The sequence below is a fragment of the Onychostoma macrolepis genome, chromosome 23 (genome assembly GCF_012432095.1).
Source record: "Onychostoma macrolepis isolate SWU-2019 chromosome 23, ASM1243209v1, whole genome shotgun sequence".
Lineage (NCBI taxonomy): Eukaryota > Metazoa > Chordata > Actinopteri > Cypriniformes > Cyprinidae > Onychostoma > Onychostoma macrolepis.
The window spans coordinates 200,001-220,000 of NC_081177.1; the positions used below are offsets into that span (position 1 = coordinate 200,001).

The 20,000-nt window shown below is 42.1% G+C and overlaps 3 protein-coding genes across 7 annotated transcripts in view; 1 reads left to right on the top strand and 2 right to left on the bottom strand.

Moving 5' to 3' along the window:
* LOC131531631 (neuromedin-K receptor-like) overlaps window positions 1-233 on the top strand; it is a 47,354-nt gene extending 47,121 nt beyond the window's left edge. Inside the window, exon 16 of the mRNA XM_058762523.1 lies at window positions 1-233. This exon is cut by the window's left edge and continues 150 nt beyond it. The gene's annotated coding sequence lies outside the window, so the exon portion shown is untranslated.
* A 121-nt stretch (window positions 234-354) lies between these two features.
* On the bottom strand, window positions 355-15,137 carry LOC131531634 (cyclin-dependent kinase-like 2). 5 transcript variants are annotated; one of them, XM_058762533.1, is made up of 12 exons: window positions 14,390-15,137; window positions 12,899-13,064; window positions 12,125-12,319; window positions 11,870-12,051; window positions 11,411-11,523; window positions 11,143-11,282; window positions 10,334-10,407; window positions 9,423-9,555; window positions 9,101-9,261; window positions 8,373-8,454; window positions 1,548-1,671; window positions 355-727 (listed from the first exon to the last, which is right to left on the bottom strand). In XM_058762533.1, exons 2-12 carry the CDS (start codon window positions 13,058-13,060, stop codon window positions 690-692), a joined length of 1,404 nt encoding a protein of 467 aa, XP_058618516.1. In that variant the 5' UTR covers window positions 13,061-13,064; window positions 14,390-15,137; the 3' UTR covers window positions 355-689. The 5 variants fall into 5 exon arrangements, with proteins under 5 accessions (XP_058618516.1, XP_058618517.1, XP_058618514.1 ...); XM_058762534.1 differs by lacking the exon at window positions 14,390-15,137 and having other exon boundaries at window positions 11,143-11,213; window positions 12,899-13,252; XM_058762531.1 differs by lacking the exon at window positions 14,390-15,137 and having other exon boundaries at window positions 12,899-13,252.
* A 1,365-nt stretch (window positions 15,138-16,502) lies between these two features.
* Window positions 16,503-20,000, bottom strand: part of g3bp2b (G3BP stress granule assembly factor 2b) — an 18,430-nt gene continuing 14,932 nt past the window's right edge. The window contains exon 13 of the mRNA XM_058762537.1: window positions 16,503-17,445. Within this exon, the coding sequence (XP_058618520.1) occupies window positions 17,263-17,445 (183 nt within the window). The 3' untranslated portion in view covers window positions 16,503-17,262. The remainder of the gene's footprint in view (window positions 17,446-20,000) is intronic.

Genomic DNA, 20,000 nt, shown 5'->3' on the forward strand with positions numbered 1-20,000 from the left:
TACAATAAAACAATTTCTGTCTCTCTGTACTCATGTGTTTGAGGTTTTAAATCAGAATCAGAATCAGAAAGAGCTTTATTGCCAAGTATGCTTCTGTACTGAATCAAACTGTTTCTCAACAGAGGAAAGGTGTGTGTTTGTGTTGATGCTCGTGTCAGGCCACGTTTGTTTTTAGGCAGTTCTCAACAAAATGAAAATACAGTTGGTATTGTTTGCTGAATATAAACAGTTGCTGAGGTGAATCAACAACTTGCTGATGTTTTATTGAAGATCTGAACCCCCCCCCACCCGTCCTGACCACCTCTCTACACAACCGCTAACACCAGAATGCCCAACTCAATGACGAGCAGCAGATCAGAGTTTGGATCAGTTGAAAGTTTATTGAAGTCAAAGTTCTGCAGATTTCCAGCTGTGTTTGATCTTCACGTCTCAGAACGAGTCCAGAATAAAGGCAGCAGTAGAAAAAGAACAAAACCAAACTGAAACACTCTGATCATTATATGATCAAATCAGTCCAGCATTTGAAACCAATTCATTAAAACAGAACAAGAGCATATTTACACTGTTACACACTCTTCATGTGTTCAGATCTCCACGTGTGCGTGTGAGAGAGTGTGTGTTAGTGTGTGTGTGTGTGTGTTTTATGTACTGGTGTCAGACTGCAGGTCAGGGGCTGTTATAGACGGGATTCAGTTGTTTTTCTGCTCTTTATTTCCTCTTGGTCTTCCTATGAGAAAACACATAGATTGTCAAACGAGATTATTCACACACACACACACACACACACACTAACACACTCGTTTTTATATTAGGTTAATGATATTTTCATTATGGCCTAAAATTGGTACATATTGGCCGAGGTTGGTTTCAGAAGAGAGGGAAAAAAAAGTTTTTAAAGAGCGAATAAAAGGCAAACAGCTGCGCATTATTTATAAATAGAGAAATGTTTTTTATGAAAGAAAAAAAAATTAAAAGAGAAGAAAAAAGCTTTTAAATAGAGAAAACGTTTTGAAGAGAGAAAAATCTTGGGCTCAGGAAGGATCTAAGACAATGCTATTATTTATTATTAAGAGTGTGCAGGTGTATGGGAGGCTGTTTCTGCCACTGCATTAAAACAGGTGATTGTATTAAATGACTGAGCATCAGAGCACAGAATGGTGTGTGATGGGTTATAATGCGCAGGGCTGTAAAAATGACACCCCCTCGGTTTGAACGGGCATGACACACACACACACACATGTCTGGTTTGCTATCCTTGTGGGGACTCTCCATAGGCGTAATGGTTGTTATACTGTACTTACTGTATGTGCTATTGTCCTACACCAACCCTACACCTAAACCTACCCCTTACAGGAGACTACAGGCATTTTTAGATTTAAAAAAAAACACCATTTAGTATGTTTTTTAAGCCTTTTGTTTTACGGGGACATAGGCAGTGTCCTCATAAACCACCTTCAAATTGTAATACCTCTGTCATACCCATGCTATTATACAAATTTTGTCCCCATAAACCACAAAAACCAGTACACACACACACACACACACACCGTCTGCTCTCAGCTCAGGCAGCAGTGTGTTTCTGAGCTCAGGGAAATGCAGCTCTGCCATCTTTTTCCCAGCAGCCCCTGCAGCTCCACGCTCGTATCGACTCCTGCTGCGCTCTGATGACACCTACAGACCAAACACACACACACGACAATGAGTGAAGGATCACACACTCACAATTTTTTTTTTTTCAATTCAATTAAGCTTTATTAGCATGACTGTGTAACACAATGTTGCCAAAGCATTAATCAGAATCAGAAAGCGCTTTATTGCCAAGTATGCTTGCGCATACAAGGAATTTGTTTTAGTGACATAAGCTTCCAGTACACAGAGAAAAGAACACACAGACAATAAAAATAAGATGAGAATAAAAAATACACATAGTAAATATAAATAGACAAAAATTGAAAAGTAAATAAATGGTGGAGATGGTAACAAATAAATATAAGGTTATTGCACATTTTTATATTGCATAATGTGGGGAACATTTAACTGTTCATAAGGTAGATTGCCTGGGGGAAGAAATTGTTCTTGTGCCTGGCTGTCCTGGTATTTGGGGCTCTGTAGCGGCAGCCAAATGGCAAAAGTTCAAAAAGGGGGTGACTCGGATGGGAGGGATCCAGAGTGATTTTCTGAGCCCTTTTCCTCACTCTGGAAGTATACAGTTCTTAGAGGGAGGGCAGGGGAGCACCAATAATCCTTTCAGCAGTTCGAACCGTTCTCTGTAGTCTTCTGATGTCTGATTTTGTAGCTGAACCAAACCAGACAGTTATTGATGTGCACAGAACAGACTCGATGACAGCTGAGTAGAACTGTTTCAGCAGCTCCTGTGGCAGGTTAAACTTCCTCAGCTGGTTAAGGAAGTATAACCTCTGCTGGGCCTTTTGCTGGGTCCTGAGAGATGATGGATCCCAGGAACTTGAATATCTCCACTGCAGCCACAGTGCTGTCAGTGATGGTGAGTGGGGGGAGTGCAGGGGGGGTTTCTCCTGAAGTCCACGATCATCTCCACTGTTTTGAGCATGTTGAGCTCCAGGTTGTTTAGACTGCACCAGACAGCCAGCTCTTTAACCTCCTGTCTGTAAGCAGACTCGTCACCGTCCTGAATGAGGCCGATGAGTGTGGTGTCATATGCAAACTTCAGGAGCTTGACAGAGGGTTCTTTATAGATGCAGTCGTTGGTGTACAGAGAGAAGAGTAGTGGGGAGAGAACACATCCCTGAGGGGCACCAGTGTTGGTGGAGCGGCTGTTTGACATGAATCTCCCCAGTCTCACTAGCTGCTGCCTATCTGTCAGGAAGCTGGTGATCCACTGACAGATAGAGCTATGGACAGAGAGCTGGGTTAGGTTGGTCTGGAGGAGTGTAGGAATGATGGTGCTGAAGGCCGAACTAAAGTCCACAAAAGTCTCACATAAGACCCTGATTTGTCCAGATGCTGCAGGATGAAGTGCAGTCCCATGTTGACTGCATCATCCACAGACCTGTTTGCTCGGTAAGCAAACTGCAGGGGTCCAGTAAGGGTCCAGTGATGTCCTTCAGATAAGCCAGAACCAGTTTTTCGAATGACTTCATGACAACAGACGTTAGTGCCACAGGTCTGTTGTCGTTAAGTCCTGTTATCTTGGGTTTCTTTGGGACAGGGATGATGGTGGAGCGTTTGAAGCAGGAAGGGACTTCACACAACTCCAGTGATCTGTTGAAGATCTGTGTGAAGATGGGGCCAGCTAGTCAGCACAGGTTTTCAAGCAGGCTGGTGTCACACCGTCTGGGCCTGGTGCCTTCCTTCTCTTGTTCTTTCTGAAGACCTGGCACACGTCTTCTTCACTGATCTGGAGTGCAGGTGTGGGGGAGAGGGGGGATACAGGAGGTCTTAGCGGTTGTGCAGAGAGATGGTCAGGATGGGTGTGGGGGGTTTCAAATCTACAATAAAACTCATTCAGGTTATCAGCAAGTTGTTGATTCACCTCAGTGCTGGGGGATGGTGTCTTGTAGTTGGTGATGGCTTTCAGACCTTTCCACACTGAAGCAGAGTCATTGGAAGTGAACTGATCTTCCAACTTTTTAGTGTAGGTCCTTTTAGCCACTCTAATCTCTTTATTCAGTGTGTTCCTGGCCTGATTGTACAAGACTCTGTCCCCATTTCTGTAGGCATCCTCTTTGGCCTGACGAAGATGTCAGAGTTTTGCTGTAAACCATGGCTTATCATTGTTGAATGTTAAATAAGTCCTGGTAGGAATGCATATATCCTCACAGAAACTAATATAGAATCTTACAATCTCTGTGAGCTCATCCAGATCGGTGGTAGCAGCTTCAAAAACGCTCCAATCAGTGCAGTCGAAACAGGCTTGTAAAAACCCACTCTGTTTCGTTGGTCCATCTCTTTACAGTCTTTAATACAGGTTTAGCAGATTTAAGTTTTTGCCTGTAGGTTGGTATAAGATGAACCAGGCAGTGGTCAGAGAGCCCCATAGCTGCCCGTGGGACAGAGTGATATGCATCTTTTATTGCTGTGTAACAGTGATCCAATACATTGCTGTCTCTGGTGGGACATGTGATGTGCTGTTTGTATTTTAGCAGTTCACGGGAGAGATTGGCTTTATTAAAGTCCCCGAGAATGATTAAAACCGAGTCCGGGTGTTGTTGTTCTGTGTCTGTGATCTGATCAACAAGTTTCTGTAAAGCTGAGCTCACGTGCGCTTGCAGTGGAATGTAAACACTCACGAGAATGAACGAGCGAAACTCCCGTATTAACATATATATACATAACGTGTCACTTAATATATATATATATATATATATATATATATAACAAAAACAACAACGATAACAAATAAATAAAATCCATCTAAATAAATGAAAAGATAAAGTAAGTCAGTTTAGAGTTAATCATGTTTAACATCTAACATTGTGAATGGTTAATACATATTTAGCAGCGAGTGCAGCTGTTATCATCTTCTCCAAGTAAGAAGGGCATGTTCTCAGTATCACTAAGTTCAGTAAATGATGGAATCAATGCTTCAAATCTGGGGAGAAATGTTTCCCTCACATTGTGATATTTAGGACACATCAGCAGAAAGTGTTTCTCGTTCTCTATCTGCTGTAGATCACAGTGTCTACAGATCCTCTGCTCTCGCTCTGTCCATGTTTGTCTGTGTCTTCTCTCTCTGTTTCTAAATCATGGTTACTTCATCTGTATTTGGAGAGGATTCGTCTTTCTTTGAATGGTTTGATCAATAAATAATTGGCAAATGTAGTGGTTCTGTTTAGGGTTGAGTAGCATTGGAGTTTAAAGTGTATTTTTAGAGATTCATCATGAGTGTCTTTCAGAGTTTTGTCAGTTTCTTTAATAATGTCTTTGGGGTTGTAGCTGTAGTCGGTGAGGAGCTGGGTTTATGGACGAGCTGAAGAGCGAGCGTGTTCAGAGGATGAGGTTCTGCTGAGGTTTCATTGGTGAGGAGGGCTTTATATCGGACTGAATCAGGATCAGATCGATGGAGGTGGATCTCTTCTGGATCTCAATCTTCAGTGGGTATCTGCAGGCATCATTTGGACGTACCTCTGTGGACCCCTAAAATGTTTTTGGTAATTTTTAGTTGTAGTTTTTCTATTGAAGTTTTATCCCGAATTTTAAAATTTAGCACTGGTCCACAAATTTCACATCCATATAAAAGAATTGGTTTTGTTATGGAGTTATATAATTTAAAATAAAAAAATTAAATGGCCAGTTTTAATTGACCACATCGTGACTTTATTGCATTAAAAGCCCTCAGAGTCTTCCGAGTCAGTGTTTTGACAGCCAGACCGAAGCCTCCCGATGCCCAGGTAACTGTAGGACCTGTCCTTTATATGTGAACCGGTGTTTGTTTCCCTGAGACCTGGTCTTCTTCTGGAACACCATGACTCTGGTTTAATCCAGGTTGACGGTCAGGGCCCAGTGGAGACAGTATTGTTCCAGCAGAAGCAGATATCTGAGCTCTGAATGCTGTAGAGTGAGGCTCCAGTGCTGCAGATCATTCATGTAATAGAGTTAAATAGAGTTGGGCTCAGACTGCGGCCCTGCTGGAAAAACGCTGTTCTGTGATCGTTGATTTTCACTCCACATTTACTGTTGGTGTACAGAGACTGTATAATATTAAAGGTTTTGGAACACTTTAGAATACGGTTTCTTACTTACTGCATAACCAATAAGGAATTATTAAAGAACTAATTCATTCATTCATACTATTCATTAACGCTTAACTCACTACTGTTAACTACTAAGGAAAATGCGTTAACTAATCAGTATGTAATACAATTTTATGATTGTGTTAAGTAACAGTAAGCTAATCAATAACTAATGTATTCTGTCATACCTCCTGAAGAACTATTATTAATTATCTACTAGTTAAGGTTCAAGAAAAATAACTATGAAATAACTTCTACTGAACAGTTATACACAAATAGTCACTATAATAGTCAGGCTGTGGCCCACAAACCAAGTACAGATACTCCGATAAAATATTACTACAGTAAAATTATAAGTAGGCCTATTCATTTTCAAAATTACTTGAGTAAAAGGACAAGTACAAATTACTACTACTGTAGCAACTTTGTTACAGTCCACTACTACTATTATTAGCCTATAATGGAAATGAAATATGCATTTTGTTTGCTGCACTCCCAAAAGGACTCATTACTATAATTGTACATAAGTTTTTGCCTGTATGGTAAATAATGTTCTGTAGGAAATCTGCTTCGGAAAGGAACCCCAACTCCACTGTCTTGCCATAACTATCCACCTTACTACAGATACAGTACACGCTGTAAAATGGTGGTTTGTTTATTTATTTACTGAAACACTGGGATGAAGATGTTGGGTCTAGGGCTGCAACTAATGATTATTTTGATAATCAATTAGTTGGCTGATTATTTTTTTGATTAATCGGATAAAAAAGCTACACTTTCTTTTTTTATTTTATTGACAAAAAACTACTTCCACATTCTGCCCAATGTTCTTCAAACAAACGTGCCAACTGAATGCTATAAAAACATACAGTGCTGAACAATTTATTAGATCATTTAGCAAAATCTGCTATTTCACTCCTTTTTACACTCCATTCTGAGTGATTTATAAGCGTTTTGAAAAGTGGGGACATGGAGTAATGTCCTGAAAAGTCACCTTCTCCTTGTAATACCTGTCATACCCTTGTTATTATACACATCTGTGTCCTGATTTGTCACAAAAACGTGCGCACACACACACACACACACACACACACACACACACTCTCTCTCACAGATACACACACACACACACACACGTTTACTTAGCTATCTAAATGGGGACTCTCCATAGGCGTAATGGTTGTTATACTGTACTTACTGTATGTGCTATTGTCCTACACCAACCCTACACCTAAACCTACCCCTTACAGGAGACTACAGGCATTTTTACAATTTCAAAAAACCTTTGTTTACTTATTTTTAAACTGGTTTTACAAATGAGGACGTCCCCAAAGGGAGGTTTTTGGAGATTTTGTCAGGTTTAGCTCACTTTTGGGTACAAATTTGTCCCCAAAATATGGTTAAGTAGGTACACACTCACACTCACACTCACACACTCTCTCACAGATACACACACACACTCACACTCACACTCTCACACACACACACACACACACACACTCTCTCACAGATACACACACACACACACTCACTCACACACTCTCTCACACACACACACACACACACTCTCACAGATACACACACACACACACACACACACACTCTCACAGATAGACACACACACACACACACACACACACACACACACTCTCTCACACACTCACACACTCTCACACACACACACACACACACACACACAACACACACACACACTCTCTCACAGATACACACACACACACACACACTCTCACACACACACACACACACACACACACACACACACACACATAGACAGACACATACACACACACACACTCTCTCACAGATACACACACTCTCTCACAGATACACACACACTCTCTCACAGATACACACACACACACACACACACACACACTCTCACAGATACACACACACACACACACACACACACTCTCTCACAGATACACACACACACACACACACACACACACACACACACACACTCTCTCACAGATACACACACACACACACACACACACACACTCTCTCACAGACACACACACACACACACACTCTCTCACAGATACACACACACACACACACTCTCTCACAGATACACACACACACACACACACACAGACACACACACACACACACACACACACACACACTCTCTCACAGATACACACACACACACACTCACACACACACACACACACACACACACACACACACACACACATACACACACACACACACACATACACACACACACACACACACACTCTCACAGATACACACACACTCTCTCACAGATACACACACACACACACACACACACACACACACTCTCTCTCAAAGATACACACACACACACACACACTCTCTCACAGATACATACACACACACACACACACACACACACACACACTCTCTCACAGATACACACACACACACACACACACACACACACTCTCTCTCTCACAGACACACACACACACACACACTCTCTCTCACAGATACACACACACACACACACACACACACACACTCTCTCTCACAGACACACACACACACACACTCTCTCTCACAGACACACACACACACACTCTCTCACAGATACACACACACACACACACACACACACACACACTCTCTCTCACAGACACACACACACACCTGTGCGTTGAGCTGAATGGAGAGGTTCTGCTGTGACGGCCGTGGAAACACGTTCATTTGCTTCTTCATCTTATCAAACGACCTTTAAACAAACACAAACACATCAACACATGATGCGTTATTTTAATCATGTGACACACATCAGCTGATAGTAATTTGGTTTTTCATGATTAATATGAGCACATATCTGTCATTATGTATATCAACTTTCCTCATTCATAAACTCACAGAAAGCCAGATACTGACAGCAAATCTTTCTCATCTGCGCAGTGAAGAATTAACAGTTATTTTTGCGCCTGATCTTATTGAATATTAATTTGTAGGAGTTTCCCTTTCAGACGCTAAAGTTACGGGAGAAGAGTCTTCAAATGAATCACGCGACGCGTTTTACTAACGTCTGCACTCCTCAAATTACTGGTATTTGCGCCATTATTTAACGCCCAAAAAAAGCATGTCTTAAAGCAGGCGGTAATTAGCAGATTGCGCTGGTCATTATGCAAATGATCTGTGTTCTTTAATGTGTGCATTGTTAGTAAATCACACGCAGAATTTTCCCTCCCATCGCCGCTTTTGTGGAATTGCGCTCTAACGCTAATTTATCCTGTTTAGTAAATCTGACCCTATGTGTTTAGTGCTGCATGATCTCTGATGTTCTCCTGCAGGAGGCGCCACTGATTCTCCAGCGTCAGAGGATGCGGTGTGGCAGCAGTGCATGATGGGAGCGTCACCTGAGGCTGTGTGTGGCCGGCGAATCAGTGGAGATGGGCGGGATTCCTGCTTGACACACAGGCTCACTGATTGGCTCTGTGTCGTCTGGGCGGAGCCTGGCGGTGATGTCACTGTCCTCGCCATCAGACGGCCTGAACTCACTGAACCGCAGGTTTGAGTCCTGACACACACACACACACAAACACACACACACACACACACACAAACACAGATCACTTCTCATGCTGAATAATGAAGATCAAATGTTGAAATGTTTATGAATCTCTTCACGCTGGAGACCAAACGGAGCGTGATTGTGATTGACAGGTGGATGTTCCTCACCTGTACGGTGTCAGGAGCCGATCTCAGGATCTCCAGCTTCTCCAGCTTCTCCTTCTCTCTCCTGGAGCTTTTAGTGCCTCTGCTGTTTTCCTTCAGGTCCTTGTGTGTCTTACTGGCCAGTTCTTGCTGAAAGCTGATCATAAAACAGTCTGAAAGTCATTACATCTGCTGCGTGTGTCCATAAAAACATTAAAAAATAAGAAATTTGTATAGATCTACAGAATTTACAACACAAAAAAATAAGAGAGAAGAACAAATACAGAAGTTAGAAGAATAAATAGTAAAATAAAAATAAGCCCGAGAACAGGAATTAAGAAAATTAAATGAATCTGAAGAATTTACAGCACAATACAACAAATATATTTTTTCTTATCTCTTATATTTTTTCTTACATAAATATAAATATGAGATGCATAATGACAGATGTAGAGTTATACATATGAAGCAGCTACCGATGCACGATGTATTATGATCGATTCAACACAATACAATTCAATGCAATACGATGCAATGGAAAACAAATATGATGTTAGTAGTGTTGTGATGTGTCATATTCACATAATGTTTCATTAACAAAGTTCGGGAGGAGCACTTTTCAGATAATTAACCTAATTAACACGAGAGGAGCACACCCCTTCTCCACCCTTACTCCTGTCCTAACCTGCAGGGGTACTCTGGGTTCAGCTCGGAGCCCTCCCCTCGTACAGCACGCCAAATACACATAAACTTTACTCTATTCATTATATGTAAGTGTGAACTCGTGAAGTAGCAGCAGTGATGAGAGAGCACGCTTGAGAAACACTTCAGAGGAGAAATCAATCAAATACTGGTCACAAATTATTGGTCTCTTTCTAAATAATAAAAGTATTGCATATCTACTAATAATCATATAATGAAGCGCGTGAACTCACCGCAGGTGGAAGCACGGATGCAGCAGCAGGTCTGCACACTGAGAGCGTTTATCTGGATCCATCTGCAAACATCTCTGCAGACGGGAAACACGCGCTGACGTCAGATCACTCTCACACTCACTCGTGACTACGGCTGCACGATTAATTGAATGATTCATTAATTGTCACGCGCATCTCGTCAGTGAAGACGGTTCTGTGATCAGTAGTAAATCTCCATCACCTGCTTTCAGACGGAGCAGCATTTACTACAGAGCCGGAGCTCACGGACAAGCTACGCAAAAAAATGTAAATAAAATAAATCACAGACGATATAGTCGCACGATAATGAAATAGAAGAAATCGTTCGTGATAATGACAGCTGTTTGCGCAGCTTCTCAGTGAACTACGGCTCTGTGCAGTAAAAGCTGCTCCTTCTGAAATCACGTGAAAATACCACATTTAATAACATGTTTTTACTCCAAACTCACTTCATCAGTCGAGTGTTTGAAATAAACCCTTCTGTGAGATGATGTGGCTTCTTACACAGAATAAGGCACGCAACATATTTCATAGTATTCTAAGCAGTGATAAAGGCTATGTCGATTAGCATTGCATTATTATATACTTTATTATAATGAAAATTATAAGAAGAACTCAGATAAATCACATATTGCCGTAGTCGTGTGTCGTTTGGAGTTTCTCTGGAGATATACTGCTGATCACAGAACCCTGCTTCACTCACAAGATGAGCATGACAATCACAGCGCCGCCTGATCACCATTTCATTGTGATTTATCGTGCAGCCCACTCGTGACGGACGCGCCGCTCACCTGAGCGAGGTCCAGAGTCAGTCCAGACAGTTTGAGTGAGCGGCTCTCCAGCGGGCTTCTCTCCGCCGGCTCTGGAAGAGAAACTCCCATGAACACCGGGTTCCTGTAGAAGACCTCGTGGTGACGAGGGGTCAGGTGACCTGGAGTAAGACCAGCTAGAACAGCTTTAGCTCTACACATACAGAAATATCAGAGTGGCTTCGTTTCTGAACACTGAGTCGAGAGAGATTTACAGACTGAATCTGAAACACCACAAACCAGAACTCACCGAAACAACTGATGACCAGATGCAGCTGGTCAATGTCAGAGTCGCCCGGGAACAGAGGTTCACCCGTTAACATCTCGAAGAACAGACACCCGACGGCCCACACGTCCACCGCCCTGAAACACACACACACACACACACACACACACACACACACACACACGAGTCACTCACACACTTGCTCTGCTCATGGAAACAAATCAGCATCTGCATCATGTGTCCATCTGGGTCCTGGTCCTCCTGTCAGGTCCATGTTAACTGATGGACTGGAGTGCTGTGGATTATTGTGATGTTTTTATCAGACTCTCATTCTGACGGCACCCATTCACTGCAGAGCATCCATTGCTGAGACACTGATGCAGAGACACATTTCTACAAACCTGATGAAGAAACACTCATCCTGATCGTAAACATGACGTCTATGCTAATATCGCCTGTGTTTCTGGTCTGTTGGACACTCACTTCCCATATCCGGTGTCTCCCACCAGCAGCTCAGGCGCTCGATACCAGCGCGTCGCCACGTAGTCGGTGTAAACCTCGCCAGGAGCGGCCGCCATGGTCCGAGCGAAACCGAAGTCACAGAGCTTGACCACGCCGAGCTGAGAGACCAGAACGTTCTCGGGCTTCACATCCCTGTGAATGATCTGACAGACACACACTGATCACCGGAGAGAAAGGACGGATGCAGAGCAGAGCAGAGCAGAGGCAGCGGCTCACGTTGTGCTGGTGGCAGAAGGAAACGGCCCTCAGGATCTGATAGAGGTGTTTCCGGACTCTGAGCGGATCCAGTCCCGACGGGAACTGCTCAAGCTCGTCCAGAACCGTCCGGTCCACAAACTCAAACACCAGATACCAGCGACGCTTGCGCTTCCACACCTCCAGCAGATTCACCAGATTCTCATGCCGCAGTTGCTGCCGACACACACACACACACACACACACACACACACACAACTCTGGGACGGAGATCAGAAATCATCTGCTCTGAATGATTTTTGGTGATAAATAATTGATATATCTTCAAAGGTTATAGGTATCCCAATCAGTTATGATGATCCTACAATTTGGATATTAGGGGATACGGAGTTATTAGATTTGTCTCATCACAAAAAATATTTCACACTTTTGGCTGGAACAGCTGGGAAAAAATGTGCACTGCTCAAAAAAATGACAGGAACACTGAAAACACATCAGAAAAAGAGTGAGAAGGCTAGTTTTAGAGGTCTTTCTTTTTAAAGAAAACAAACAGAAAACGAAAAGAGAGAGCATGTGTTAGAGGGTGAAATAAAGATGGAAGAGATGTGTTTCAGCAGTTCTTGAAGATGGCTAAGGACTCATTCCAGCAGGACGGAACAGTTGAGATAAAAGTCCATCAAAGTGATTTTGTGCCTCTTTCGGATGAAAAATAATGCGTCATTCACTTAAGAACAATAATCTCTTTAATGTGTGTATATATATATATATATATATATATATAATGATGACACTGACCTTCAGCAGTCGGATCTCCCTCTGAACAATCTTCCTCACGCCATCATCTTCCTCCACAAGCTTCTTCACGGCGACGGTTCTGCCGCTGTCCCGGTGCCGACACTTCAGAACCGTCCCATAACTACCGGAGCCCACACAGCCCAGAGTCTCGTACTTATACATCAGACTGAGAAACACACACACACACACACACACACACACACAGCCCAGAGTCTCGTACTTATACATCAGACTGAGAAACACACACACACACACACACACACACACACACACACACACACACAGCCCAGAGTCTCGTACTTATACATCAGACTGAGAAACACACACACACACACACACACACACACACACACAGCCCAGAGTCTCGTGCTTATACATCAGACTGAGAACACACACACACACACACACACACACACACACACAGCCCAGAGTCTCGTGCTTATACATCAGACTGAGAAACACACACACACACACACACACACACACACAGCCCAGAGTCTCGTGCTTATACATCAGACTGAGAAACACACACACACACACACACACACACACACACACAGCCCAGAGTCTCGTTTATACATCAGACTGAGAAACACACACACACACACACACACACACACACACACACAGCCCAGAGTCTCGTACTTATACATCAGACTGAGAAACACACACACACACACACACACACACACACACAGCCCAGAGTCTCGTACTTATACATCAGACTGAGAAACACACACACACACACACACACACACACACACACACACACAGCCCAGAGTCTCGTACTTATACATCAGACTGAGAAACACACACACACACACACACACACACCCCAGAGTCTCGTACTTATACATCAGACTGAGAAACACACACACACACACACACATCCCAGAGTCTCGTACTTATACATCAGACTGAGAAACACACACACACACACACACACACACACACACAGCCCAGAGTCTCGTACTTATACATCAGACTGAGAAACACACACACACACACACACACACATCCCAGAGTCTCGTACTTATACATCAGACTGAGAACACACACACACACACACACATCCCAGAGTCTCGTACTTATACATCAGACTGAGAAACACACACACACACACACACACACACACAGCCCAGAGTCTCGTACTTATACATCAGACTGAGAAACACACACACACACACACACACATCCCAGAGTCTCGTACTTATACATCAGACTGAGAAACACACACACACACACACACACACAGCCCAGAGTCTCGTACTTATACATCAGACTGAGAACACACACACACACACACACACACACACACACACACAGCCCAGAGTCTCGTACTTATACATCAGACTGAGACACACACACACACACACACACACACACACACACACATCCCAGAGTCTCGTACTTATACATCAGACTGAGAAACACACACACACACACACAGATTCATTCTTACCGGCGAGGAAAACACACTAACAAACTCACCGCAGCTTCAGCTCGTCATTAACAGCAGCTGTGCTCGACTAACAGATGAAATATGATCATTAAAGACGGGTTAACGGGATTATTAAATGAAGAAAAGCGGCATATTGATGACCGTTGGCGCAGCGCGTAAATAACAACACCGTCTCCATAGAAACCGACGCGCGCAGAGAGAGCTGTCAATCAAACGCGTCAAATCAACTTCCGTCAGTAAACCCTGGAGCACTGAACCAGTCATGAGGGTCAATTTGTTGAAATTGAGATTTATACATCATCTGAAAGCTGAATAAATAATGTTTCCACTGATGTATGGTTTGTTAGGACAATATTTGTAAAATCTGGAATCTGAGGGTGCAAAATCGCCTTTAAAGTTAAGTTTTGATATATTTACGGTAGGAAATGTACTAAATATCTTCATGGAACAGGATCTTTAATTAATATCCTAATGATTTTTGGCGTAAAAGTAATGTATTGTTGGCTATTATTGCTACAAACATACCTGTGCTGCTCATGACTGCTTTTGTGCTGCAGGGACACAGAAGATTATTGCTTTATCTAAACAAGAAATTATAGATAAAGAACTACAGCAAAATTCTCCTTTTGATCACGGATTCATGTCGAAGAGCACTGATGATCTTCAGTTTGTGCTGCAGCGGTCAGATCACAACACACTGACCACACACTGAACAAATAAACAGAAAACTTGAGGATTGCAGATCTGTAAAAGAGCAATCATCAGCCTTCTTCCTGAGAGCAGCTCTTCTTCACTTACTGAAGAACACAGACATGATCAGCAGGAGCAAAATAATTATATTCTACTGATATATCTTTCGTCACATTAATATACCAAATATAAACTTATAAGTTCTGAAAATAGAAAATTAATGAAAATTCAAAGTTCTTAGTATTTGAGACTCCAACAGTTTCATAAACTGGAATATATATAGTTGTTTTTTCTTTACCGGTATACTGAATTAATCAGGGTCCAGCTGCACAAACACAGCTACAGTGACCAGCCATGACCGACACACCTTCTCCCGGAACTGACCAGTCTTCAAGAATAAACTCAATGACTGACTAGTTCATGCAGCGGACCACATACTGTACTTACAGTAGACTCGTGTTTGTGTGAATATCACCACCTTCTGCTTGAGCTGCAGCAAGATAAAGAGTCTTCTTCCTTTATATTTGTGTCTGGTTTTCTAGTATATCTTCAAAATCTTGAATCAGGATGCATTTACTTGACAAATAAAATGACTTAAGATATTATGTCTTGTTTTCTGAAGATATTATCCACATTTTGTTCTTTTTTGCTTAAAAACAAGCAAAAATATCTGTCAATGGGGCAGGATAAATAATCTTGTTTAGCCTTTGAATTAAGATTATTTTTCTTACAACATTGGTGGATATTTTTATATTATCCAAATATTATCCAACTTTTGTTAGTTTTTGTTTAAAACAAGACATTTAAGTCATTTTACTTTACTTAAGTAAATGCATCTTAATTCCAGAATTTGTAGAAATGTATACCAGAAAACAAGACCGAAACACAGAAACACGGCACGGATCGAGGCATGCTCCACACAGAATCTCTTTTAAAGATATTTGCTTTACGTGCTCATTTGGAGTTACTTATATAGTAATAAAAATATATTTTATATAATGTCCAAAACTAATTTTTCACACACACACCCCAAAAAAAAATAAATAAAAAAAACATTTTTAACATCTTGTTGCAACATTTTACAAAACTCAAGACTGAATATATTTGGTCAAAATCCCATGTTATATAGAGATGAAGTGCTGTGCAGGCTGTTAAAGCGGATCAGACGGCAATGCGGAGCTAAAATGCTCAAATGCTTGCCCTCTTTCTCTCTTCAGCGTTCCCACATCTGACCTCATTACCCTTTTTAGACAGTTTTTGAAGTAAAGAGTAAAGAAAATCCTATACAAAACTTATTGAAACAACAGTTCTTTATTTTACCCTTGTGAGAACCCCCTCATAAAAACACTTTCTCATTGGATCCAAGCAAATCGCAGGTGACCTGTTTTGATCTCAAAAAAGTGAGTCTTCACTGAAAGATGAGTAGTTTGCATCTATGACAAGGAAAATGGATGAAGTTGCAGATTTCAGTAGTTTATTGAAAGTTGAAAACACATTCAAACAAAAACCTGCTGAAGCCGACTGAAGTCCAGTCTGAACCCAGAACCAAACGCAGTGGACAGTGTGGTGAGAAACACTGCAGAGATCAACAGAAAGAGCAGCACGGTCCAGAACAGCCATGCACAGAAACCAGAGCAGAACCAAACCAGCTCACACCTGGAGCAGACGCACACACGGTCAGACAGACACACACTCTCACTGTCAGACACACACACACACACACACACACACACACTCTCACTGTCAGACACACACACACACACACTCTCTCACTGTCAGACAGACACACACTCTCACTGTCAGACACACACACACACACACACACACACACACACTCACTGTCAGACACACACACACACACACACACACACACACACACACACACGCCGAGAATAGAGTTAAGGCACCACCACTGTTTTATTTACTAGGAAAATAAATAAGTGTACACCGAGCACTGCTGGACGAAGCGCTGCCGCTCATCCGTTATAAACGTGAGGAAACCCTTCGTGACATTCAGCTTCTGCTCTACGGGAAAAGAGATCACACTGTCCCGTTCTTCTTGGCAAAACGGTGAGGAGAGTAAGAGAAAGGAAAGCACGGATGATGACGGCGCGGCGTGAGTCTGAGACGGCCGGTCGAGGTCCGAGAGAGAGAGAGAGAGAGAGAGAGAGAGAGAGAGAGAGAGAAAGCCATGGCAGGAGCAGACGAGGGTTCAGCGGCGAGGGCCCGTGAAGCGGCTCATCCCGCCCCTGGAGGAGGCTCGGCCCGCGCTGTTCCCCAGCGGGCCCCGGGGCCCGCGCCGGCCCTCCGCCGCTCCCCTGGTCTCCCGCTCACGCGCCGCTCTGGTCTTCTTCTCCTCCACGTTCAGACGCACCTCCCCACGGAACATGATGGGCTGCGGGAGACAGGAAAGAGGAAACGCTGACTTCCTGTTCACTCATCGGCCCTCGAAAGGGTTAGCTTATCCAAAAATGCAAAATCTGTCATTAATTTCATTTTTGGGTGAACTATGCCTTTAAATGACAAGCGGCAGCATGTTTGGACAGTATTAGCACAAAAGATAACGTCGTCCAGTAATCAGGTGCTGTTTGTTTAGTGTGCGCGCTCAGAACAGCACACGAATAACGTAGTTTTGTGATTGCAGCTAAGTGAGAATAACTGTACCGCCGAGTTAACACTGTAGTGAATGTACAGTATATTGGGACGGAGGCACCAGAACTGCATCTGATGGAATGTGCGCTGTACGATATTTCTTCAAAAGCAGATCGCGGAGACATTTTTATCATCCACGATCAAAAATCATCATATCGCACACCCCCACCTTCTTATATTCACCTCAAATGATAGCGTTTAGCAATAATCACACCAGCAAGAGTGCCATTTCTCACCAATATCTGAACATTGCTAATGAGATATTGATTTTATACAAATGTTCAATAAACAATTAATAATGTGTTACATTTTAGACTCAATATCATCAATATTGACCGTTTTTGCTCAATTTCACAAAAGCAAATAGTTCCAATTAAAGCCACAGCAGAGCTTCCACGGTTTTGAGCAAATCGAGTGAGTCGATGATTCAGTGATTCATAAAGACAAACACCTGCTGCCACATAGTGCTGCTTTAGGTCTCATTTTTTAATAAATCATTTCATATTAATTAATTGAAACATGGATCGCGGAACATACCAAAAGAAGGTGGGGCCAAAGATGGGGGGGGGGGACTTCGCACACTGGCACGATGGATTAGAAGTGGCATTGTAATGCATTATAAATGTACCAAATCCTTGTTATTGTACTAAATAAAGAGTGTAAGATTGTACCTTTTACATCCTAGTCTACATTTTAATATTAGAAACAGTTAGTATTAGATGCCGGATATTAGCCTATTTATTAAGACTCTGGATAATTGATTTTTATAATAGAGATCACGGTTCTCCCAAGATTCTGAAGCAAAACATTAGACAGATACAAAACAATATGTAGGCTAATTCACTTAGGTTTCTTACAAAATGTTTTATTTAATGAGTGTAAAATGTTATAAATGAGCCAATTAAAATAAAAATATGTAAAATATTATTTGAAATATATGAACTCGTTTCGTTTTTGAACGAATCTCTTGATTGAATGAATTAGACATTTTACATTACATTTTAACAGTAACTGTTCGCTACCTTCTGGCATAACGTAACATTTATAATACGCAGGTGCTCAGAGGATGCTAGATCAATCACAAGGGGAGCTGGGCAATAGTAAATATGACCAAAACAGGTTATTTATTATTATTATTATATTAATAATAAAATCGCTGTAGGTGTATTTCAAGTATTTATGAGGAGAGCAGGCGGAAGGCCTATTGCGCTTAATTCATGACATGGGGGCGCCCGCGCTTTTTTTTTTTTTCCTGCGGAAAGAACATAAAATACTTATTAATTTTTGGATGTGCTTCTGTCGTCTCATGCAGTCTCTGTGGATGGAGCGCGTCGCAACAATGCACCGCTCACAGACATAAACTAAACTGAAACAAATCTATAGAAAGCTTGAAATGTCTACGAACTAATTCAAATAAAAAAAAACAAATCTTCTCTAATTATGTAGTCCGTATGAAAATGTGCCCGTCCATTAGCCCGCTGTGGAGATGCAGAGTCAGCGCCGGCGTTTGCAGCCGACACTAACTGAGAAAGCACTAGTTTAGTAATAAATAATTAAAATGTCTTCTTTTTCCCGATGCATTCATAATTATTAGCTACTTTTGCTGGTGCTTTGCAGCAAGCTTTATGCGCGCGCTTGAGCACGGGATGTAGGCTATAATACGCCTAAATGCTTATTAGAAGATGGTTTAGTAGGTTATTATATTAATATATTTGATATAAACGTTCGACTAGGGGGCTGGACTAGCCTACTTGGCTCAAGGAACCGATCCATTTTTTACAATAAAATGCTGTGACATTACGAAATGTGCGACTGCAAATCACGTCACATATTCCATTGCACGAGTTATGCAGGTGTAAGTAGACAAATGTTTTTGTATTATTTAATCTCTCTTAAACTATGGGGGTGCTTTGGTGTTTTTAGGGGTGCTGGAGCACCTATAGCCCCTCCCTAGCGCTGCCCATTACAATCATTTGAAGCGTAACATCAGATCCAAAGGTCAGGGCCCGGTTGCATGAAAGTCCTTCAGTAATTTGACTTTGGAGTATCCCTGAGGGGAAAACATTCCCTGAGGCAAGGGATTTCTTTAAGAGCGTTGCAACAAACGTCTTAACTGTCACACTTACCTAAGCGTTTATTCTAAGCGTTTCACGGTAGTTCCTGGCAACATACAGCAATGGGCGCCGCGGTTGCTATAGTTACTACATCTCACAATAAACTGTATAGATATGTATATCTCTGACAATAAACAGAACATAACGAAATACAAACCTAACCAACTAAAACACGAACAAATAA